Source organism: Aquarana catesbeiana, linkage group LG01, assembly GCF_042186555.1.
Source record: "Aquarana catesbeiana isolate 2022-GZ linkage group LG01, ASM4218655v1, whole genome shotgun sequence".
NCBI lineage: Eukaryota > Metazoa > Chordata > Amphibia > Anura > Ranidae > Aquarana > Aquarana catesbeiana.
In genome coordinates this window covers 732,072,728-732,099,263 of record NC_133324.1, presented here as the reverse complement: position 1 = coordinate 732,099,263, position 26,536 = coordinate 732,072,728, and the positions used below count along the sequence as shown (strand labels likewise).

Genomic DNA, 26,536 nt, shown 5'->3' with positions numbered 1-26,536 from the left:
ATTACAAACAGACAGGATAGGTTTAACCACAACTTTATTATTACAAAGATCATAAGCAGTTTGTATACTTATAAAAGAATATTCCCAGACAAAATATTCACAAACAATATAAAATTTTGTGTAAAAAAACAAATAGCAGAACCCAAACATTATCACTCTCCACTGTCTCCAAACACACAACAGAAACATTTTATTTGTAAGTTACATAACATGAAAAATTCAGAGAATTAGCTCAATTCTTCGTTTTCCTTGTTTGGCAAACAGCTCGATAACTCGGTCAGTATTCACAGGAATATCTCTATGAATGTAAAGTAAACACAAGCCATTTAACCGGTCCTCCACCATTCGTGACCGAAGCCATGTTTCAACACGACGAAGGGTTGAGAAAGATCTCTCTGCTGTGGCCACACTTACAGGGAGAGTTGCTAAGATCAGAAGTAAACTTCTGATGGTTGGGAAGAGGTCCTGGTCACACAAGTCCAACACTTCAAGAACTGTTTTTGGAAGTTCCTTATGTTGTGATAACTCTCGTTTCCACTTTGTAAGCCATAGACTTAGTTCTCCCTGCAGCAATGTCTCCATTATCTTCTGCTTACCATCAGCTAGAAGAGGGTGGAAACGCTTTGATAATGATTGCACAGCCACAGGAACCATGGTTTCCATTTTTTTCCCAAAAAGTACTGCTGGCATCAAGATTTGAATCTGGAAACACTGCATCGAATTCTCTGGAAAATTTTTTAAATCATTAATAATGTTGTCCAGCAAGGGAATATACAACGATTTCCTGTAGTATTCTTCAGTTGATTCTACATTGTAATTGAATCTGTGCACTTGCCTGCCTACAAGACGTGGCAATTTTAGTTCCACTCCAAGTTCTGAAGCCAATTCTGTAGCCTCCATATGCAAAGTGGAAAAAGTGCTATCAGCGTTACATCGCATATTCTCTATGGTTGCCATGGTATCAGTCAAACAGTCCGATGCACTTGTTAAATCAATTGTTGGGGATTGAAGGAAGCGACTCAGAGGAAGGGTTACTTTCAGAACACTGATGAGTGAAACCAAGGAAAATATGAATTCTGCACTGCACAGAGAATGGATGAGAGTAGATGCTGTTGAGCTAGTGCTTGAGCATTTCCATTGAGATATTGCAGATAGTGCACTCACCACTTTTACAAGTCCATCTCGAAATCTTATGAGAGAATCATGGCGCTCTACCCATCTAGTTTCACAAAGACTGGTAAGCTGAGAGCCTAACTCCTGCTTTAAAATAAAATGACGCTTTGCTGATTGGTTAAAGAATGAAATGGTTGATTTGACCACTGCTACTGCATTGCGAACTGCTGACACTTGTGAGGACTTTGAAATTGAATTGTTCAGACAATGATTGTAGCAAGGACATCTGCAACTGTTGGGTGCTACACGGAGAATCTCTGACACAGCACCAGCCACCTCTGAAGACATAACACTGCAACTGTCTGTTCCAATGCCAACACAATGAGTGATGTCCAGGGAGAGGTCTTTAATTATTTGGATAACCATCTGGCCTAAAACTTTTCCTGTAAGCCTTGGTTCTGAACCTGAACTATCAAGTCCCGACACCTTCTGGGTTGCAAATTCGTAGGCATCTACAAATTTTATAAAATCCTCACGAATTGATCCATTGTAGACATATCGAAAGTTGAGTGTAAGTTGTTCGGTATGGGAAATGTCTGTAGTTTCATCGAATATAATACTAAAATAGCAAGCCTCTTTAATTCTAGCTACAATGACATTGCTGATTTCATCACCACAACACCCGATTAAATCATTTTGTGTGGATTTTGAAATGTATGTAGCGCGAGAAGATGCAGTAAGGAGGTGGTTCTCTAATATTTTGTCTCCAGATGCAACACGGTACCTCAGCAATTCCCGAAAGTTGCCTTCATTCACCTCCGGGGTGGAGTCATCCATTAAAGCACCATCATCTCGGTGGCCACGCAGAGGTATATTTTGTTTACCCAAAAATATAATTGACTCAACGATAGGACGAATTCACTCTCGGTTCTCTTTCACTTTCTGCAGACGATGCAAGTTTATTTGATTAACAATTTCATTTTCCGGTGCATGGTAGGTTTTTAAAAATGCATTTCCTTCAAATACACTCTCCTGATGATAAACAAGCCTTGCATGGACTTCCAAATCTCCATCCTTGCCCTTAAGCTTTTTAAAATTAGTAAGGGGCTCCATCACTAGTTTTCCAAGGGCCATGCCTTTGTTATGACCACCTTTGCGATGTTGCGCAAACAATGCACAGTACTTGCAAAACAATCCCTTTTTGGCAGGTGAATACACGAGCCAAGGAAAACTGTCAATATGTTGTTTTGACAGGTATCTCTTTATTTCCCGAGTTTCTCCATCCTTGGAAGTCATGTTCTGAACAGAGAAAGGTAATTCATATCCAGGAGGAGGTTGCCATGGATTTTCCAATAGCAAGCATTTGGTGTAATCATCTATTTTTTTCCCAAGATGTGTGCCAATGTCATTAATTAGGATACTGCTGGTTTGAGGTGGGGTATCAACAGACAGTGGCGACACATTACGATCTGTTTCACCAGATATTGGCTCTACAATCGTACCAGAACAGGATGGGAGGGTAGTGTCAACTTCCATACTTGAAGTTGAAGTGCTTTCTACTATTGGCTTTTCTCCGGATGACTTTTTTGCACTGGTACTGAAGAAAGAATCTATAGTCCTGCAGTTCACTCTTTTTGCTGTTTCTATAATTAAAGTACAAAAGTGGACACTAAATAAAGTAATTGGCTTTATAGAACAGCACTGTGCACACACATTGTTGACATGTACATGTACCATAACCGAACCGACCCCCTGTTTAAATATTGCAAGAATACATTGCAGACATGATGCAGCAGATGGTCAGAGACTGCAGACATGATACAGGAGATGGTCAGAGACTGCAGACATGATACAAGAGATGACCATAGACTGCAGACATGATACAAGAGATGACCATAGACTGCAGACATGATACAAGAGATGACCATAGACTGCAGACATGATACAAGAGATGACCATAGACTGCAGACATGATACAAGAGATGACCATAGACTGCAGACATGATACAAGAGATGATCAGAGACTGCAGACATGATACAAGAGATGACCACAGACTGCAGACATGATACAAGAGATGATCAGAGACTGCAGACATGATACATGAGCTGATCAGAACTGCAGACGTGATACACGAGATGATCATAGACTGCAGACATGATACATGAGCTGATCAGAACTGCAGACGTGATACAGGAGATGGTCAGAGACTGCAGACATGATACAAGAGATGACCATAGACTGCAGACATGATACAAGAGATGATCAGAGACTGCAGACATGATACAAGAGATGATCAGAGACTGCAGACATGATACAGGAGATGACCATAGACTGCAGACATGATACAAGAGATGATCAGAGACTGCAGACATGATACAGGAGATGACCATGGACTGCAGACATGATACAAGAGATGACCATAGACTGCAGACATGATACAAGAGATGATCAGAGACTGCAGACATGAATAAAGAGAAGATCAGAGACTGCAGACATGATACAGGAGTTGATCAGAGACTGCAGACATGATACATGAGCTGATCAGAACTGCAGACGTGATACAGGAGATGATTAGAGACTGCAGACATGATACAAGAGATGACCATAGACTGCAGACATGATACAAGAGATGACCATAGACTGCAGACATGATACAAGAGATGACCATAGATTGCAGACATGATACAAGAGATGATCAGAGACTGCAAACATGATACAAGAGATGACCATAGACTGCAGACATGATACAAGAGATGATCAGAGACTGCAGACATGATACAAGAGATGATCAGAGACTGCAGACATTATACAAGAGATGGCCATAGACTGCAGACATGATAAAAGAGATGGTCAGACACGGCAGAAATGATACAAGAAATCAATGCATCAATGCAGCCTCACCAGTGCCCATTAAATGCAGCCTTGTCAGTGCCCAACAGCAATAAAAAACAATTGTCAAGATGAATGATCAAGTCAGTTTTTCAGCTAAGAATTACAGGCCTACAATATAAAACGCCCAATTTCTATGCAAAATTATTGTACCGCTTTGAGATGCAAAAATCTGAAATAATCATACCGCCAGGGAGGTTAACAAATGTTTCAAAAATGTAAATATAAAAATAAATTCAGGTGGCCAGATTAAAGCACTGTTTGCTCTTCTGCAGCTCCGCATTTAAATCAATATTCTGCATTATAATTTGATTAACCACTTGCTGACCAGCTGCAGTACATATACTGCAGCAGGTCGGCTCTATTGCACACAACTACATACCTGTAGGCCATTTTGTGCAATAGCCAGCAAAGGCGCGCACGCTGATTGGCCATAGGGAAGAATACGTATCGTAGAAGAATACGTATTGGCTTAAACTATGAAAGACATTTTTTATAGCAAAAAGCAAAAAATATTATTTTTTTTTCTTTTTCAAAATTGTTGCTCTTTTCGGTTTATATCGCAAAAACCGCCAAGGTGATCAAGTACCAGCAAAAGAAAGCTCTATTTGTGGGAAAAAAAGGACATCAATTTTATTTGGGTACAACGTCGCACGACTGCACAATTGTCAGCCAGTCAAAGTAATGCAGCGCAGTATCACAAAAAATGGCCTGGTCATAAGGAGGGGTAAAACTTTTCGGAGCTGAAGGGGTTAAGATCAAGACTAAAAGGGCATTTTTTGTTTCATACATAATGCATGGCACAGTGGCACACATGTATTTTGCGATTTGAAACATGACATACATTCATACATTCTTTTACTCACGTTTATGCTCTGGTGAGGGTAGGGGTTCCCATGCAGGATTTCGGAGCAATGGAGTGGAGAATTATTTCTGTCTTTTAACAAAAAAAAAAAAAGCCACAATCACAAAGATCTCCTATTTATCATTTTAAAAGTTATTTTAATTTTTTTATTATTTTTACAGTCTTTTTTTGTTGTATATGGAAAAAACACTAAAATCTCACCTTTTTTGTCATTTTCATTATTAAAAACGAAAGTAAATATCATTTTATATAATAAAACAAATGACTAAAATCTGATTTCTGTCTTTTAAAAAGCCATTTTCATGTTTTTAGGGTAAGAAAAAAAAACAAAACAATTGCTAAGATCTCCTATTTGTCATTTCATTATTAAAACACTAAACTCTTATATCTGTCGTTAACAATAAATAAATCAATAAAAACAAAATCATTAAAGTATCCTATATGTCTCATTTCAAAAGTCATTTTCATTATTTGAAAATAGCAAAAGAAAGCTCTATTTGTCGGAAAAAAAGGACATCAATTTTATTTGGGTACAACGTCGCACGACCGCGCAATTGTCAGCCAGTCAAAGTAACGCACGCAGCGCAGTATCACAAAAAATGGCCTGGTCATAAGGAGGGGTAAAACTTTTCGGAGCTGAAGGGCTTAAGATCAAGACTAAAAGGGCATTTTTTGTTTCATACATAATGCATGGCACAGTGGCACACATGTATTTTGCGATTTGAAACATGACATACATTCATACATTCTTTTACTCACGTTTATGCTCTGAGGGTACTGGTAGGGGTTCCCATGCAGGATTTCGGAGCAATTGAGTGGAGAATCAAATCTAGATGGATGATGATCGGATGGATCCAGTAATCTTCTCTCAATAAGTTGTATTTTAACTTTCACTGCGCTCTGCTGCTCTGCACTGCAGACTGCCCAGGGTGCCAGGTGGAGAAGATGGAGGAGGTGGGTGGAGCTAACAATAACTCATGGGCGGTGGTGGCCTGTGGACAACATGGAGGGAGCCAGGAGGAGGGTGCTGGTGGGTGGGGCCAACACAGTCAGGGGCGGACGGGCTGCTGTGTGCTGTGCTGTGTGCTGCTGCTGAAGTGCACTTGACTTGTTGTTAGAGACTCCTCGGAGGCGCCGCTCCAGGCTGCCTGTGTCACAGACAGACAGACTCAGCCACACTCATTGAGTTAGGCTGCTGTCTGCTCTCTCTGAGACTCACTCTGCTCAGTCTGCTTTATGTAATGTAGGAGCCTGGAGGCGCCGCTCCAGGCTGTGTCACAGTCACTCACACCGGCCGCCGGTCGGCTCGGCTGAGAGTGTGACTGACGCGGCTGATGACGTCACTCGTTGCTAACGCCAGGGCCGCCTGGCGTCTAGCAACGAGTGCAGGGGGAAGAGGCTCCACCCACCTCCTTCCTTCAGTGTTATTGACCGCCGCCGCCCGTACCACACGCGAGTCTCTCTCATGAGAGAGAGAGAGAGACTCGGCCCGGCACAGCGGCCGGAGCGGCGCAGCGGCAGGATATATACAAACAATAACATTCAGAGTGTAGTGAGTGTGTGCTTCGGGGGGGGCAATTGCCCTGTTGCCCCCCCCCCCCTGGATCCGCCCCTGAGGTTGTGAGGCAACAAAACACAAAAAATGCCAAGGGGGTGAATACTTTTGCAAGGCATTGTATGTGTGCTGAACATATAGTCCTATCTCTCCTCTAAAAAACAATATATAATAAGTGTGAGCGCACTTTATGTGAAAGAGAAAATGTATGTTTGAACAAACATGGAGCTAAAATATAGGTTTTGTTTACTTTCAGAACATGGGCATTTGCCTGCTTCCTTAAAGGTTAAACATCTCTGCTACTGACATTCACTCCTGTAGACATATAATTCCATGTCTACCTATGTGTCTTTGTCTTTCTGCAGCTTATCTAACTGATCGGTGGCATTACTGGGGTAGGTGTGACACTACTTACACAATCAAAATGTGCATGGCCATCAGTTCAATGCTGGCGGCCATCTTCATTGTGGTTCCAAGCTTGCTGTCATGCAAGGGAGATTAGCCTTATCCCCTTTTGACAACACTCTCATGGATCTCTTGTCCCAATTATCTTGTCCCTAATTTCATCCTGCAGTGTTAGCCTCTTTTCCTTTTCAAATTCCACAATTTAAAGGTACACTAGAGTACTTTATAGTGTTAATGGTTTGAGGAGAACACTGGTTCTGTTCATCTTAAAGCTGTGAAAATCATTTTATCATTTTTGGTATATATCTGGCTCTGTCAGGTGCCTGCAGTCCTTTCACTAATTTCTGAGATAGAAAAGTAAACTTAATACATCCACATTGGTATAGCAAGTCATTCCGAGTTAACACATTTATTACCTGACTACTATCAATCAATTACATGAAAACATCAAATTTACTTGGCTAAGGCACTTTAGCCACATCATGAAGACTAGATATAGAGGCTGGGGTAACTTTGTTTGTTGACAAATTATTTTAAAAGATGTTTAACCAATTACTAAGGAAATGTAAAATAGAATGAGCTGCAGTGGTTATAGTGTTTAGCATATTAATTAGTTATGATTAATTATGGAGTTTTTATAGCTAATAATTAACCGGCAAATCCTCATGAATTTCATAGGGATACCGTGCCTCTCTTCCAAATAACATAAATAATGGATTATATTTTGTTGTTATTTGTTTCTTAGTATTTAGTCCAAATATAACCGCATCCAAATACGCATCCCACGTTTTTTATCAACAAGTTTTCTTAAAGACCTAAAGATAAAATATAAAGGATTGAATACAATTTTAGTTGCAAGATGTCAAAAGAATACAGCAATTAAAAATGAAAAAAATAAATATATTAACTCAAAATGACATGTTTACACAAGTATCAAACACTAATCATTGATTAAAAAAAATTACAATTACACTTACAATTACATTATCAGGGAGCTGTCAGAACCGACTGATTGGCAGTGTCCGTTCACTCGATTCTCAGTGTAGAGGGTCCACATGCAGCATTAGACTCATGCTGCATCCACCTAAGTCAAGTATGTATCAATCTGGAAAAAAAATAGTCAGCAGTGTAATTGTAATTTTTTTTTTTTATCAATGATTAGTGTTTGATACTTGTGTAAACATATCATTTTGAGTTAATATATTTGATTTTTTTCTCCGCTCTGCCTCCTCCTCACTCACTGGAGCACTGCGTTGTGGAGGAGTGGGGAGCAGCCAGCTCAGGCTCTCGCTGAGCGGCTGAGCCGAGTGTCAGTCCAGGCACCTGGTGGATCCCGACTTCCATTGTCGGGATGACGCTGTGCCTGGACAGACTTCTGTCACAGGTCACAGGAGTGCAAAACGATCTGCACTCCTGTGATCCATAGTAGAAGTACAGCCAAACCATCTTTGGCTATAATTCTCCTTTGACCACTTCCCAACCAGCCGCCGTCATTATACTGCGGCAAGGTGGCTCGATCCCACAAATTGGCGTAGGTGTACGTCAGCTTGTACACAGCGATTTAATCTCTTTATTTAACTAAAACCAGGGGTGGAAAAAGCAAAGGCACATATATAAAAATTATATACATATGAGATCATTTTGTGGAACACATAGCAAACAAACGTTGATCATAAGATTTACATGTACCTTATTACAAAATTCCTTGCCCTGGTCAGTCAGAATCCATTTAGGTGCACCGAATAAGTAAAATCATTTATTTATGCACTGTACAACTTCGGATGCAGATGTTTTTTAACGGGAATGTTTGTTAAAGGGGTCATTTTGTTAAATAATCACTGTACATATGTACTGATTGCCATGTGTTGTTGTTGTTAACTTTCCAATCAAGTCCATTCCTAATAGCTCCCAGGGTTCTGTCACCTATGTAAAACAAAAAAAAAGTAAATGCAATTTTCATTAATAAAAAAAAAATATATGTAATATTTACATTATCAAATGACCGAAGAAGTGTATGGATAGCTAACACTATTAATACTTTTTATTTCTAAAGCAAGATAATGTTTTAGAATAGTGATGCTCAACCTCCTTAAAGTCATGGGCCAATTTCAAAATTGGTACACACCATGGGCCATACAATAGACATTTCTTACATACCATTTTTAGGCTAAAAATCTGAAGCAACACCTAATAGAAAATTTGCAAAGTAAAAGCACTTAAAACAAATTGTAGTATTATTCCAAGGACTTTACTTTAATCAAATATTTACCATTTTTATAATTGAAAATATTTCCCATGTGCATGCATGTTAAAAGATGAGCTGTGCTGCTTAAGTGATAAATGGTACTAGTGTTGATAATACACTATAGTTTATGCTATTATATATATTTTTAAAAACTTTTGTACATAGGCTTCACATTAAAGGGCTTCAATTAAGGGTCCAGAAAGCAACATGGGTTAAGCACATCTGTCTTAGAATCACAAACTAAAAGGATCATCAGGTTTAGTCCCCCCTGCTGTGTATGTGTGTGTGTGTGTGTGTATTATATATACATATAAATAAATAAACTTACCTTAATTGGCTGGTGTTCCGGCTTTGCTTTTATTTCAGTACCTTCTTTTTCGCACTCCTTACATTCTAACACCTGAAGAAAAATAAATAAATACTGATAAATCCTCAACCACAAAAAATAATTTAATTTATACACACACACACCCACACCCACACACACCCACCCCCACCCCACACACACACACACACACATATATATATATATATATATATATACACACACACACACAGTATCTCACATCTTTGGAAATATATTATATCTTTTCATGTGACAACACTAAAGAAATGACACTTTGCTACAATGTAAAGTAGTGAGTGTACAGCGAAATAACTCAAATACAGCCATTAATGTCTAAACCGCTGGCAACAAAAGTGAGTACACCCCTAAGTTAAAATGTCCAAATTGTGCCCAATTAGCCATTTTCCCTCCCCGGTGTCATGTGACTCGTTAGTGGTACAAGGTCTCAGGTGTGAATAGAGGTCAGGTGTGTTAAATTTGGTATTATCGCTCTCACTTTCTCATACTGGTCCCTGGAAGTTCAACATGGCACCTCATGGCAAAGAACTCTCTGAGGATCTGAAAAAAAGAATTGTTGCTCTACATAAAGATGGACTAGGCTATAAGAAGATTGCCAGGACCCTGAAACTGAGCTGCAGCATGGTGGCCAAGACCATACAGCGGTTTAGCAGGACAGGTTCCACTCAGAACAGGCCTCACCATGGTCAACAAGTTGAGTGCATGTGCTTAGCGTCATATCCAGAGGTTGTCTTTGGGAAATAGATGTATAAGTGCTGCCAGCATTGCTGTAGAGGTTGACGAGGTGGGGGGTCAGCCTGTCAGTGCTCAGACCATACGTCACACACTGCATCAAATTGGTCTGCACAGCTGTCATCCCAGAAGGAAGCCTCTTCTAAAGATGATGCACAAGAAAGCCCACAAACAGTTTGCTGAAGACAAGCAGACTAAAGACATGGATTACTGGAACCATGTCCTGTGGTCTGATGAGACCAAGATAAACTTATTTGGTTCAGATGGTGTCAAGTGTATGTGGTGGCAACCAGGTGAGGAATACAAAGACAAGTGTGTCTTGCCTACAGTCAAGCATGGTGGTGGAAGTGTCATGTTCTGGGGCTGCATGAGTGCTGCCGGCACTGGTGAGCTACAGCTCATTGAGGGAACCATGAATGCCAACATGTACTGTGACATACCAAAGCAGAGCATGATCCCCTCCCTACGGAGACTGGGACGCAGGGCAGTATTCCAACATGACAAGGACCCCCAAACACACCTCCAAGATGACCTCTGCCTTGCTAAAGAAGCTGAGAGTAAAGTTGATGGACTGGCCAAGCATGTCTCCAGACCTAAATCCTATTGAGCATCTGTGGGCATCCTCAAACAGAAGATGGAGGAGTGCAAGTTCTCTAACATCCACCAGCTCCGTGATGTCATCATGGTGGAGTTCAAGAGGACTCCAGTGACAACCTGTCAAGCTCTGGTGCACTCCATGCTAAAGAGGGTTAAGGCAGTGCTGGAAAATAATGGTGGCCACACAAAATATATATTGACAGTTTGGGCCCAATTTGGACATTTTCACTTAGGGGTGTACTCACTTTTGTTGCCAGCGGTTTAGACATTAATGGCTGTGTGTTGAGTTATTTTGAGGGGACAGCAAATTTACACTGTAATACAAGCTGTACACTCACTACTTTACATTGTAGCAAAGTGTAATTTCTTCCGTGTTGTCACATGAAAATATATAATAAACTATTCACAAAAATGTGAGGAGTGTACTCACTTTTGTGAGATACTGTATATATATATATATATATATATATATATATATACTCTGCATTCAGTGTAGACTCTGTATTGAGTCAATGCAGGCAGTGTAGTATATATAACACAGTGTATTAAAGTGGTTAAGGGGAACCCTGCGCCAAAAATGAACAAATAAATGGCGTGGGGGTACCCCCAAAATCCATACATATCTACAGGCATACCCCACTTTTAAGTACACAATAGGGTTTATTTACTAAAGCTGGAAAGTGCAAAATCAGGCTCACTTCTGCAAAGAAACCAATGAGCTTCCAGGTTTTATTACCAAAGCTTCATAGAACACGCTGCAGGGTTAGAAGCTCATTGGTTTCTATGCAGAAGTGAGCCTGATTTTGCATATTCCAGCTTTAGTAAATAAACCCCATTGTGTACTTAAAAGTGGGGTATGCCTGTATATCATTATCCGAGCATGTGACCGGGCAGGCCGCAGGAAAAGGGGGTGGGGCAAGAGAGTGTCCCCTCTTGAACCGTACCAGGCCACATGCCCTCAACATGGGGAGGGTGCTTTGGGGTCCCCCCAAAGCCCCTTGTCCCCATGTTGATGGGGACAAGAGCCTCAGCCCCACAACCCTTGCCCGGTGGTTGTGGAGGTCTGCGGGCGGGGAGCTTATCGGAATCTGGAAGCCCCTTTAAACAAGGGGGCCCCCAGATCCCAGCCCCCCCATGTGAATTTGAGACAAAAAAGTAAAAATGACAACAGTCCGTTTTTGACAATTCCTTTATTAAAAAAAAGTGTCCCACGATGTAAATCCATCATCAATCACGGCACTGACGGTCCAGAGAAAAAAAAAAACGGAAAAACTCCGCCCTTGCCTGTATAAGAGCTGTCAAAGCGAAAAGACGACAGTCAGCGGGATACCTCCCATACCTATTCACATGGGGGGGCTGGGATCTGGGGGGCCCCCTTGTTAAAGGGGGTGTGGAGATGCGACCCTGTGTCACAGGTAGGGTTGCCACCTCATCCCTTTAAACCCGAACACCTTTGAATTACACAGGTTCTGAGGCTAATTAAATGCAGATAATGCACCACGTGAGTTTAATTATCACCTTAATCAGGTTTAAAGGGATAAGGTGGCAACCCTAGTCACAGGTGCATATGAGCAGTGTATGCCTGATTTTGGTAGGCTTGCTAATTGCACACCTGTGCGCTGGCTTCATAATCATCCCAGGAATAGAGGTCAGTGCTAATCCTTGGAGACAGCTCCTCCTGGCAGACATGAGTTCTGGCCTAGGAGTCAGGAGGGAGCCAGTGCAGCACGAAGCTGCAAGCACAGAGGTGCTGAACATCAGGTCTGGGGAAGACAGACCAAGGCCTAAGGTGTAAGGCCTGAGCAGGAGTGCTGTGTTTTTAGCCAGGAAGGCTGAATGCTGATTGTTCTGAAGCAGGACTGTAATGCTGAATACCCCTGCGAGGGAATCTGATGTTTATTTTTGAAAGTGGTTTCTTTTGAATAAAAATGGGCTGCCATGCCCTTGAAAATGCAGTCGGACTGACACGATTTCTTCATAAGGGCCTCGTATGGACTGGGGGGGAAGCCCATGCCATTTTTTTCAATGATTTTTTATCTATATTGCTGAGATCTGGCAATACATTACAGACGCAAGCAATTTTGGATTACATTTTTTCCTTTAGAAATGTAATTTTGCTGCGGTACTGTTATAAACATGGAAAAGATGCGCTAGTTTACAGAAGGACTAAGGGGACCCCCCAGGCACAATATTTAAAGGAAGATTTCATTTTTATTGTTTCACTTTAAGCATTATTTAAATCACTACTCCTGAAAAAACGATTGTTTTTAAAGTTTTGTTTGCATTGATACATGTCCCCTGGGGCAGTACCCGGGTCCCCATGAACTTTTTATGGCAATCACTTGCATATAAGCCTTTAAAATGAGCACTTTTTATTTTTTAATGTTCGTGTCCTATAGACTTTAATGGTGTTCACACAAATTTTTCGCCTGTTTGCGGTGTTCTTTTGCGAATCAAATCGGGGGGTGTTCGGCCTATCCCTCCATCAGAGTGTCCCCATAAGAGTGGCCCCATCAGAGTGGCCCCCATTAGAGTGGCCCCATCAGATTTTTGAGCCATCACAAAGTAGAAAAGTGTACCTGGATAAGTCCTTGCAGGCAGGGGGCAGGTGCAGAGCTTGAAGAAGAAGCGTGCTGCAGGGGGCAGGAGCTGGGCGGAGGAACTTGCTGAAGATGGTGGGGAGCACAAGTGATGTCATTGGTTGTAGGACAATGGTAGTCCTAGCAGCCAATGACAGTAGTGCAGCGGGGATCTAGAGCTGCAGATTGGCAGGCAAAGTATAGTATAGCGGTTGCTGGAGGAGGATGGGCATGCCGGGATGACCCCCCCATGTGTGGAACTCAGGGCACACCACTACCCTTGGCACGGATGCCCTCTACTTCCCCGCACACCCATACTGCCTGCCACAGCTCGAATACTGGAGGCCAGTCCTACAGGACACGGCTGCTAAAGGGAATGGCGTTCCTGCTGTGGAAAGTACATGCCGTTTCCATGAGTTCCTGCAGGACCCGAGCCCTGGACCTAAGTGATTTTATAACATCCTTGCAATGAAATATTGTCAACTCTGGAGTTAAATAGTGACTCCATTATACATTCAGTTAGGGTTTAATGTTAGGACATCAAGAGCAAAAAAAAAGCCAATCATGCCCACTGTGCTTATATTTAGAATGCCAGGATAGAGTTTTGTTAGAGATCAACCTTACACCTATTTTACGCTCTGGTGTTGAGAGGTATGCAAGGATGAAAGCATCACAGGTGACAATATGAGTTTATAAAAGTGGGACTCCAGAACAGAAGTAAATATTGAACTCAAACTGTTCTGACAGCCCTGAACTTGGTCCTTGGTTGAAGTTCAGATCCAGACCAGAACACACAGCCAGTCACACAGCCAGACACACTGAGGTACACACCTGGTGACCTGGAGTGGAAGTCTGGAATTCTTCACGTGGCACAGGCAGGCCGGTGGCAGCTACCAGCTCCTTCCCCAAGCAGCAACTAAAAACTGGAAGCGCTGTAAGGGGGCAGAGTCAATGTAAATGGAACAGACTGCTCCCTTCTGCTCAGCTCTCAATGCTGCTGTCTCCTGTCCTGGAAGCTGCGGCTGGCTCTGGCTGGACTAGACATGTCTGGACTCTGGAGAGGTGCAGAGGCAGAGCAGCGAGACGGTGTAATAGCAGCCAGACACACAGCCAGTCACACAGCCAGACACACAGCCAGACACACAGCCAGTCACACAAACAAACACACAGCCAGACACACTGAGGCACTCACCTGGTGACCTGGAGTGGAAGTCTGGAACACTTCACGTGACACAGGCAGATCGGTGACAGCTAACAGCACCCAGCTCCTTCCCCAAGCAGCAACCAATGGCTGGAAGCACTGCCAAGGGGCAGAGCCAATGTAAATGGAACAGATTGCTCTTATCTGCTCTGCTCTCAATGCTGCCATCTCCTGTCCTGGAAGCTGTGGCTGGTTCTGTCTGGACAAATCAAGATATGTCTGGACTCTAGTGGCGGAGCAGCGAGCCTGAAGGCAGGAAACACTGTAGGAGGGCGGAGCCAATGTAAATGGAATGAACCGGTCGGTGGGCGGGCCGCTCCCTTCTGCTCTGCTCTCAATGCTGCTGTCTCCTGTTCTGGAAGCTGCAGCTGGACAAGTCACAACATGTCTGGACTCTGGAGAGGTACAGAGGCAGAGCAGCGAGATGAGCACTGACAGTCAGAGCCTCCCTCAGCCCAAGCCTAGCACACAGTGTGGGCCGGCGCTCCCAGAGGTCAGGAAGTGTAATAGCAGGCATCAGCAGCAAAAGTACAGTGAATTAGGGCTGAGTGCGGCACGGCCAGCCACTGACACCACTAAATAAACAGTGCAGCAGGAAAGAAGGAAGAGTTTGGATGGTCTATGGGGAGTATGGAGCAGTCAGGGAAACCATATACAATAGGAATTCCTTCTTTTGTCTATTCTGTTTATTCCCACAACTTACTCCAATTACTCAGCCCCCCTGCCATATGCCATCACTAGTCCTGGACAGCTTGGCCCGCATGTGAATGTGGAGAGAATGATAAATACCAGGGAGTGTAACAATGAATGATGATGATGGGTGTGATCAATAATATCAGGATAAATGTAATATTAATAATCATATAAAATAATGGGTGGTGTAATAATAAATTATAATAAATAACAATGAGAGTGATAATATATAAATACAGGATGCATACAGTGATATAAATAAATAAGAGGAGGGGGTAATAATAAATGAAATAAAATAATAGGAGGGGAAATATAAAATAATAGAAGGGCTAATAATAAATAATATAAAATAATATTAGGGTAAATAATATATAAAATAACAGGAAGGGTAAGAATAAATAATGTAAAATAATAGGGGGGGTAAGTATACATAATATAAGATAATTGGGGGGGTTAACAATAAATAATATAAAATAATAGGAGGAGTAATAATAAATAATGTAAAATAATAGGAGGGTTAACAATAAATAATATAAAATAAAAGGCATGGGTAAGAATAAATTAGACAAGATAATAGGAATATATATATATAAAAAAATAGGTGGGAGGAGTAAAAATAATAATAATAATAGGGACTGCGGGGAGAACTTCCAGTGTCTAAAAATAATAGGAGGGATAACAATAAATAATATTAAATAATAGGAGGGGATAATAATGATGACATAGGAGGGGTAAGAATAAATTAGACAAAATAATATGAAGGGATAATAATGATGACATGTGTATACTGATATATATATATATATATATATATATATATATATATATATATATATGGAGTAATAATAACAATAGGAGAGTCTTCATCCTTCCAGGTGATATTGTCGAACTAATAATGATGACATGATAATAGGAACCACGGGGAGAACTTCCAGTGTCTGTACCGAAAAAGGTTTGCCCAGAAAACCGGGGACGCGCACGGGGGGTGGTAAAAGGATGATTAGCATTCAGGGGAGAGTGGGAGGAGCAGCAGTGCAGAAGGCTGGAGGGGTGGAGTTCTGATCTCAGCCGAGAGCCAGGGGAAACCTTTCTCGACACAACACCGGTTTGCAGCTACACTTATAGGGCGTACACACGTTCGGACTTTGTTCGGACATTCCGACAACAAAATCCTAGGATTTTTTCTGACGGATATTGGCTCAAACTTGTCTTGCATACACACGGTCACACAAAGTTGTCGGAAAATCCGATCGTTCTGAACACGGTGACGTAAAACACGTACGTCGGGACTATAAATGGGGTAGTGGCCAATAGCTTTCATCTCTTTATTTATTCTGAGCATGCGTGGCACTTTGTCCGTCGGATTTGTGTACACACGATCGGAATTTCCGACAACGGATTTTGTTGTCGGAAAATTTTATCTCCTGCTCTCCAACTTTGTGTGTCGGAAAATCCGATGGAAAATGTCCGATGGAGCCCACACACGGTCGGAATTTCCGACAACGCGCTCCGATCGGACATTTTCCATCGGAAAATCCGACCGTGTGTACGGGGCATAACAGGGGGTGATTAGGTTGTGCTCAGGCACACCCGGTGTGCACGCCTATGCAGTATAGATTGTTTAGCCAGGGCTAATCTGATTGCTGTGGGGGATAAGTAAGGAATGTTTTCCCATTAGAGCAAATTGGACCATGTTTTATAGGGTTTTTATTTTACGTCCCTCTGGATCAGCTATGGGTTTTGGGTCCTGTATATGCAGGTTTACAATTTATTTATTTAAATTTCTATTGATTGAACGTGATAGACTTGCATCTTTTTTCAATTTGACCTTAACAGAGCTAAAATTTCAGGTAATACCTGTGTGGGTGGCCCTGTTGGCACCACTCAGCTTGAAAAACCTTGATTGAAAAATCGAACGAGCTGGGGGGAAAATGGGCAGCTAAACAGTGACTGCATCCAATTAAAATCAGTCACTGTTTGGGTAGTTCAGAAAGCCACAGGCGCTGAATACAATGGGTAGCGGGGTAGAGTTATCCATCCACGCTGTTTAGCATGGATGGGGGAATCAAATGTTTTCTCTTGTTCAGTAAGGCTAGCCTAATTCTTATTAAATATGCTCCATAGTGGTAATTAATCTATTCTGTTCAGTGCAGTACAAGCTGAAACAAAAGACCAGGGCCACTAATAGGGCAATGCAACCGGTCCTTTTGTTCTCGGCCCGGCCCTATCAGCTCCACAAGGGGGCCCAGGCAGCATTACAGTTCATTTCTGCATGATAAAAAAAATAGGACTTTCTAAACGTTTCCACTCATTTACTTGCGTGGGGGGTGTAATTACATTTTTCTGGACCCCATCGGATCAACAGAGAGTCCCGGGAGGTTAGTGCAGTGGATGGACTTTTTCTTAATTTTCAGGGCACATATGTACATGTGAACTGATGTTGCTCCTGTGTGACGTCAGAAACCGGAAGCAATGAGGATTTCATAATTTCTGGTTTCTGTTTCATGTAAACAAGTCATTACCGGTTGGTACAAGCATTTGATCAAACCGATCTTGGTTTGATCAGATGCTTTGGAGGCCAGAGGAGAGACATGGGGTCTAATAGAGCCCAGATCTCTCCATAAAGAGGACCTGTCATGGGCCATGCTATCACCGGCAATGTTGTTCATCCCTTCTGATAGCAATAAAAGAGATTAAAAAAAATTAAGATACAGTGTTAAAAAAATTTAATGAAATAAATAACATAAAATTTAAAATGTTTTTAGAGCCCACATTCCCCCCTGCTCATGTGCAAATGCAAACGTGCACGTTGATCTGGCACGCATTTTGTTTTGAGGCGGAGCCAGGGGTGGGGTTGAAGGGGGCCCCGTCATGTAGGTTGTACGGGAACCCCATAATTTCTAACAACAGCCCTTCAAAACCAACACCAGAAGCTAACAGTCTAAGCTTTAGGAGGCATACCTGATTCAATGAACAATAAAACATCAAGGGTTCCTTGCCAAGTTCTAAAATTCATTTTACATAAACCACTCCCTGTTCTGTATCAGATTCAATATACAGTCATATTAGGTCTGACAGCACTTACCCATTAAACCAGCTGGTACTTTTCCCAGTAAATGATATTATCTGACAAAACAGGAAAGTACTTGATATTCTGAATTTATATTTAGCAGACACAATATAAACTAATTTAAGGGCATATCATACGTCTGGATTTACTTAGCCTTGAGTGCTTTATTAATGACATCCTGTTCTAGCTTTGCTGAACTTGTGACATTGAGGGGATTATTTATAAACCAGTAATAATGTGACATTTGCTAAACATGCAGGTGTATGTTCCCGGTACATGTACAGTGATTGATTTACCTGCAATGAATGGTTGGTGAATGACAGTCAATGTTTTATACATTTGCCCCAAAATGTTAATTAAGAGCAATAAAAACTATATACTACCCCTAAAGCTTGTTCTTGATGGTGTGGAAATGACACTGGCCCCAACAACCCTGAACCAACACTTGGAGAGCTTGCTCTGTTGAAAAACAACAGACTAACTGGCTGGATCACCAGATGAAAATAAAGGAAAGAAATGCTAAAAAGAAAACTAATGCAGATATCACATCTAAGTTCTTGGTGAAGCTTGTAGGAGTTTTCATACTGTACTGAGCTGTCCTATGAGGCTGCAGGGCTCCTGACCCTTTCTGTCTGGACATGTTTGGACATCCATTAATTTTTGGATATTTTTTTTTTTTGTACCCTTTCTGGAGTCTTTAAGCTGCACTTCTGTCCTACCTCGCCGCTGCGAGGTACGTCATTTCCTCTATTCCATTGGCTCCTGGGTTGTCATGATTCCCAGGAGTCAATGGGCCTCCCCCACAGCTAGCATCACATCACCAGGAAAGATTAGAAAGGAAGGACCATATTGCAGCAGAATTGCAGAATAAAATCACATTTATTAACCACTATATTGTGCTTACACAAGGAACACGTGCTAGCCCTTTCCAAAATGGCCACCACAGCACTTCCAGTGTTCAAGGAACAAGAGCACATATCATGAGCAGGTCTAAGCAGAGCAAGTCAGCTGGGACGTAGTTCACCGCTGCAGATGAAGGTAGGTGTTGGCTGGACCTTGTAGTTCACCGCTGCAGATGAAGGTAGATGTTGACTGGTACTTGTAGTTCACCACTGTAGATAAAGGTAGGTGTTGGCTGGACCTTGTAGTTCACCGCTGCAGATGAAGGTAGATGTTGGCTGGTACTTGTAGTTCACCACTGTAGATAAAGGTAGGTGTTGGTTGGACCTTGTAGTTCACCGCTGCAGATGAAAGTAGATGTTGGCTGGTGCTTGTAGTTTACCGCTGCAGATGAAGGTACTACAGTAGAATCAGGCAAAGCGTAGACTAGGCAAGCTGGGTCATACACAGGTAGATCAGAGTCCAAACGGTACCGAATCAGAAGTGAGCAAGCAGGGTCAAAAATAGCCGGGTCATACACAAAATATATAAAGCAGGTATCAGCTGGTTCAGGCAGTAGCACTCAAAGGTAACAACTGTATCATGAGCATCTTATTGTGTTCTGATACAGGTGATTTAAAGGTTAGCTGGCCAATCACCGTTGTTTCTCAGGCAAAGGCTGTGTCAGGTTCTGCTGGGTCTTAAAGGGATCCTAGTACTGCCAATTGGTTAGAAAAGGACGTATTTTGGAGATGTTGCAGAGGTTGAGTCCAGGATAACAGCTAGAACCTTGGCATGCGGGGATATGCTTATGGCTGTGCCATTGATCTTAACAGGGGAACCAGGGGAAAGGGCACAAAAATTATGAGCTCGGTTTTGGATAGATTGAGTTTGAGGAAGTGGCGATTTAATGATTTAATAAATGTGAGTTTTATCATTTCAAGTTGATTTTGTAATTTTAAAGACATATTACACTATTGTGGCAATTTTTTTTTTCCGAGCATTATCACTTGATGATGCTAAAGGAAAGAGTAAGGATTGTCTCTGCCTGGGTGGGCCTTTTGGGTATACCCTAGTGCGCTGATTTTTATATAAACACCCATGTGGCACACATATGCGCTCATTGGCGGCAAAGTTTTCTGTGCTGATAGAGTACTCACTAAGCACTCCCAGCATGGAGCCCATGCTGTCATATCTAGATCTCTAGTAATGATAGGCCATAGATCCTGGCCATTATAACAGCCAATCACAGTGCTCATGTGTTCAGTCAGACCTTCCCGCCCCACTACCCCCCTCCACCCTCCAAACCCCCCACCTACAGGCATCATTCTGGTATGTTTCTTTTCAGTCAGCGGTTCTCTTTCATGCAGAAGTGATCCAAATGGCTAATTAGCCATTTAGGGTACTGATATTGGACACTAAACTGGGTCATAAAATTGTTAAGGAATTACCAGTAGACATAAAGTTGTAAGTCATATGGAATCAAGGTATAGATCTGAATGGGCCCTCTGGGCTCTTTTTTTCTTCTGTGCAAAATGTCAATAATAAATTAGTTTGAAGAAAATTTTTGCTGCTTCTTCTACTTTACTTTACTTTAATCAAATTGCATCTGATAAAATTGTTGTCTTGTTACATGTTCACTAATAACACACTTCCTGTCTTAGGGTGTCTCCAATATCAATGTAAGAACGGCTGTCATAACCTTGGACAGCAGCATAGTTAGAGAGGGTAGTGTTAGGTGCACTAGTGGATTTAGATGGACTTGTCTAACAAATTACCCAAGCTCCAGGTGACACTTTTTAAGCACAGAAACAGTTTTTCCTTTTGGGATAAAGGTTCTACATAAATGATTACAAGATGATCATTGTAACCACCCGTCAGTGGAAAATGTATGGTATCAACCCTCTAACTGCTATTTTATCTGAACAGCTTAGTCTGTTAAAGGAAGTTGAAAAATAACAGGCTTACTGGCCGGATAACCAGGTAAAAATAAAAGATAAAACCCCGCAAAAACAACGGTAAAGCGCCACTAAAAATAGCTAAAAATAGCAGCACTTTACCGCCAACGCCCCAGTGTGAAAGGGGCCTTAAAGTAGAAGTCCAGTCAAAGCTAACTAAGCTGAAACCTACTCCCACCCCCATTCTAAGCCCTATATTAACTATGTAAATAAGGAAAGATATGAATACTTACCTAATCCAAGAGCGCTTCACTCTGGTCATGTGATATCCTCAGTGGCTGATTTCCGGGGGAGAAGAGACAGCAGTGACAATAGCTGCAGGGCCTGGGTGGGGATGTCCCTCATAGGATTACTATGGTGAATCCATTGTCCTCTGTCCCATCCCTTACAATGAGCTGGGACCCAATCATGTGACCGGACTGGATTTACAGTACCTTAGATTAGGTAAGTATACACAACTTTCTTTTACAGGGTAGTTTAAGCAGAATTTTTTTTGGAGGCAGGACTTTTAATGCCATGCATAAGTGGAAATTTTTTTGAAGGCAGGACTTTTAACCACTTCCCTACCCGCCTATAGTCAAATGACGTCCACAGATGGGATCTCCCATCCTGGGTGGACGTCATATGACGGCCTCGGGTTCTCGGCCGCCTAGGGGGCGCGCGCGCGCCCGCCGCGTTGCTCGGGACCTGGTGCGTGTGCTCGGCGGCCGCAATGTCCGCCGGGCACCCGCGATTGCCCGTTAACTAGGCCGGACCGTGGATCTCTGTGTGTAAACACAGAGATCCACGTCCTGTCAGCTCAGAGGAGAGCGATCTGTGTTCCCAGAACAGCGGAACACTGATCGGTCTCCTCCCCTTGTGCGTCCCCGCCCCCTACAGTTAGAAGCATTCCCTAGGAAACACATTTAACCCCTCCCCGCCCCCTAGTGGTTAACCCCTTCACTGCCTGTCACATTTACACAGTAATCAATGCAATTTTATAGCATTGATCGCTGTATAAATGTGAATGGTCCCAAAAATGTGTCAAAAGTGTCCGATGTGTCCGCCATAATGTCGCAGTCACGAAAAAAAATCGCGATTGCCGCTATTATTAGTAAAAAAAATAAATAAATAATTTTTTTTTAAAAATGCCATAAATCTATCCCGTATTTTATAGACGCTATAACTTTTGCGCAAACCAATCAATATACGCTTATTGCGATTTTTTTTACCAAAAATATGTAGAAGAATACGTATCGGCCGAAACTGAGGAAAAAAATTGTTTTTTTAAAAAAAAATTGGGATATTTATTATAGCAAAAAGTAAAAAATATTGTGTTTTTTTCAAAATTGTCGCTCTTCTTTTGTTTATAGCGCAAAAAATAAAAACCGCAGAGGTGATCAAATACCACCAAAAGAAAGCTCTATTTGTGGGGAAAAAAGGACGTCAATTTTGTTTGGGTACAACGTGGCATGACCGCGCAATTGTCGTTTAAAGTGCGACAGCGCTGAAAACTAAAAATTGGTCTGGGAAGGAAGGGGGTGAAAAGGCCCAGTATTGAACCGGTTAAGGCTATTTATAAGCAGATTTTTTGGTGGCAGGACTTTTCAGGCATGTCTGGGAATATCAAGGATTTGGCACAGATGACAGAGCCAAATTATTTAGATGATTTATTTTACAGGCTAGTTAGCAAAGGGCTTAGAATGAGGTGGAAGCAGGTTTAAGCTTAGGTATTTTCTGACCAAACTTCTACTTTAAATATTTCCAGAATTAATTTAATTTGTTATTCACCCATGTAAAGGTAATCTGAATCTATATTAGTCCATCTAACACTACCATCTACACAAGGTGACAATACTGTTCTTCAAGGGTGTTTACATTGCTCCTCCATAGATACAGTGGAGAAGTGGATGTAGCCACCCTTTGACAGGAAGTATTTTATTGGCAGGATAAACGAAAAAAAAAAAAATTAACACAGCCACAACATCTAAGGATTGGTAAGCTACAATATATTAAATTTTCTAACATAATAAAAGGGAAGGGGGTCAGCAGGCAACTTATTTTATGGCTGTAAATTATTGTAGGAGGTTGGTTGAATGAAGGTGGCCACCAAACTTAGGACATCTAATGATGTTAAAAAAATACTTTGGGGAAATATATGGCTTGAAGGTAAGTAGTACAGAAAATATGGTTTTCTTAATGTTATGCTGTTAATGAACTGTTAATGAACTACAAATTTTTGTCTTGTAAATTTTTGGAAGGAGTTCTGCTCTATTATTCACTTTAACTGATCATGGCACTTGCAAGCACTCTCCTGCACACCACCGTGGGACCCGATCCAAGTAAAGGTAGCACAAGGATACATACACAAAATTGTTGATGCATTTCCACACAATCAAGTGCATACAATCAAATGCATACAGTGGATTGCTCAGAGCTGGATTAACTCTGTGTGGCAAGACTGGGCTCAAATGATAGGAAATCTTATACTCTACATTATGACATAAAAAAAAAACATTTTTCGGGTTTACATCCACTTTAAGATTCAGATTTCATTCTCCCACATTAAAACAGTCAGTCAACCATGAGATATATAATCTATGCCAGTCACAGGTACACTGGAGCACACCTGGAACATTTCCTGTATGGTAAAAAAAGAAACTCTTGCACTTAATTCAACCCAAAGTGAACACGTGAAAGAAGAAAAACTGTGAAATTATTTAGTTGGACTGCTGCAGTCTATATAATCCAGACAAAGGATCAACCACAAATATAAAAATAAAAATTAGTGCGCTGTCAATTTAAATATTATACAATTCATAAACTCAGTTCATAACACAAAAATGGCAAAAAATTAGAAAATTGCAATATCTGTCATGACATACAAGTGCAAAAAGTGCCAAAAAATTGTGCAAAAAGCAATAGTATCACCCTTATGCCGCGTCCACACGACCAGTTTTGCCGTCGGAATAAACTCTGAAGGTTTCTCCGATGGAATTCCGCTCAAGTGGTCTTGCATACACACGGTCACACCAAAGTCCGACCATCCAGAATGAGGTGACGTAAAACACGTACGACGGGACTATAAAAAGGAAGTTCAATAGCCAGTAGCCAATAGCTTCCGTCTCGTACTTGCTTCAGAGCATGCATTGCTTTGGGTTTGTCGGAACAGCATACAGATGAGCGGTTTTCCTGATAGGAATTGGTTCCGTCGGAAATATTTAGAACATGTTCCATTTCTAGGTCCGTCAGAATTTTCAGAAAAAAAAGTCAGATGAGGCATACACACGATCGGCATAGACGATGAAAAGGTCGCGTCGGACTTTTTCTGTCGGACATTCCGCTCGTGTGTACGCGGCTTTACGTATCATACACATGTAGTTAAAACAATAAAGTCAAATATATGCAAGCAAATAACATAATATCAGTCACAGAAAAAAGTGCTTATTAATAAAAGTCCATATAAAGGTAGGAGAAAAGTGCTTGATGTGCAGTAATTCCACAAAAAGTGCTGAGGTGCTCAAAGGTGCTCCTTTAAGAACAGGATGAGAAAAAGGATATGGTTGGTAGTACCTTGTGGGGCGCCTCCATCTCCATTACCATACAAATACAGAATTTTGCCCATTGGGACTTTAGATGAAGCGCCACCCAGTCAGTAATAAAAACATAGTATAGATTTATTGAATATGCCAGCAATAGGACTGGGAAAAATGTAAAAATGACAAACAGTTGGCCCAAATGTACATATCCATTACAAGGTTACAGTATCTAACAAAAATGAGTACACCCCTCACATTTTTTGTAAATATTTGATTATATTTTTTCATGTGACAACACTGAAGAAATGGCACTTTGCTACAATGTAAAAGTAGTGAGTGTACAGCTTGTATAATAGTGTAAATTTGATGTCCCCTCAAAATAACTCAACACATAGCCATTTAAGTCTAAACTACTGGCAACAAAAGTGAGTACACCCCTAAGTAATAAATGTCCAAATTAGGCCCAATTAGACATTTTCCATCCCTGGTGTCATGTGACTCATTAGTGTTACAAGGTCTCAGGTGTGAATGAGGAGCAAGTGTGTTAAATTTGGTCTTATCGCTCTCACTCTCTCATACTGGTCACTGGAAGTTTAACATGGCACTTCATGGCAAAGAATTCTCTGAGGACCTGAGAAAAGAATTGTTGCTCTACATAAAGATGGCCTAGGCTATAAGAAGATTGCCAAGACCCCGAAACTGATCTGCAGCACGGTGGCCAAGACCATACAGCGGTTTAACAGGACAGGTTCCACTCAGAACAGGCCTCACCATTGTCGACCAAAGAAGTTGAGTGCACGTGCTCAGCGTCATATCCAGAGGTTGTCTTTGGGAAATAGACGTATGAGTGCTGCCAGCATTGCTGCAGAGGTTGAAAGGGTGGGGGGGGTCAGCCTGTCACTGTTCAGACCATCAAATTGGTCTGCATGGCTGTCATCCCAGAAGGAAGCCTCTTCTAAAGACAATGCACAAGAAAGCCCGCAGATTTCTGAAGACAAGCAGACTAAGGACATGGATTACTGAAACCATGTCCTGTGGTCTGATGAGATCAAGATAAACTTATTTGGTTAAGATGGTGTCAAGTGTGTGTCGCGGCAACCAGGTGAGGAGTACAAAGACAAGTGTGTCTTGCCTACAGTCAAGCATGGTGGTGGGAGTGTCATGGTCTGGGGCTGCGTGAGTGCTGCCAGTACTGGGGAGCTACAGTTCATTGAGGGAACCATGAATGCCAACATGTACTGTGACATACTGAAGCAGAGCATGATCCCCTCCCTTTGGAGAGTGGGCAGTATTCCAACATGATAACGACCCCAAAAACACCTCCGAGACGACCACTGCCTTGCTAAAGAAGAAGAGGGTAAAGGTGATGGACTGGCCAAGCATGTCTCCAGACCTAAACCCTATTAAGCATCTGTGGGGCATCTTTAAACGGTAGGTGGAGGAGCACAAGGTCTCTAACATCCACCAGTTCCATGATGTCGTCAAGGAGGAGTGGAAGAGGACTCCAGTGGCAACCTGTGAAGCTCTGGTGAACTCCATGCCCAAGAGAGTTAAGGCAGTGCTGGAAAATAATGGTGGCCACACAAAATGGCCCAATTTGGACATTTTCACTTACGGGTGTAATGACTTTTGTTGCCAGCGGTTTAGACATTACTGACTGTGTGCTGAGTTTTTTTGCGGGGACAGCAGATTTACACTGTTATACAAGCTGTACACTCACTACTTTACATTGTAGCAAATTGTCATTTCTTCAGTGTTGTCACATGAAAAGATAAAATATTTACAAAAATGTGAGGGGTGTACTCACTTTTGTGAGATACTGTACCTGCAGTCATCAAATAATCCATAGTAGGTGTGTCATAGCATCTATGG

General features: G+C 41.8%; 1 protein-coding gene across 1 annotated transcript; it reads right to left on the bottom strand.

Moving 5' to 3' along the window:
* Window positions 1-219: 219 nt before the first annotated feature.
* Window positions 220-1,950, bottom strand: LOC141127643 (52 kDa repressor of the inhibitor of the protein kinase-like). Its single transcript, XM_073614314.1, has one exon. The coding sequence runs from the start codon at window positions 1,948-1,950 to the stop codon at window positions 220-222; it is 1,731 nt and encodes a 576-aa protein (XP_073470415.1).
* Window positions 1,951-26,536: the final 24,586 nt, after the last annotated feature.

Excerpts from the sequence above, each read along its gene's own strand:
- LOC141127643 (XM_073614314.1), bottom strand. The coding sequence starts at position 1,950 with ATGGATGACTCCACCCCGGAGGTGAATGAAGGCAACTTTCGGGAATTG.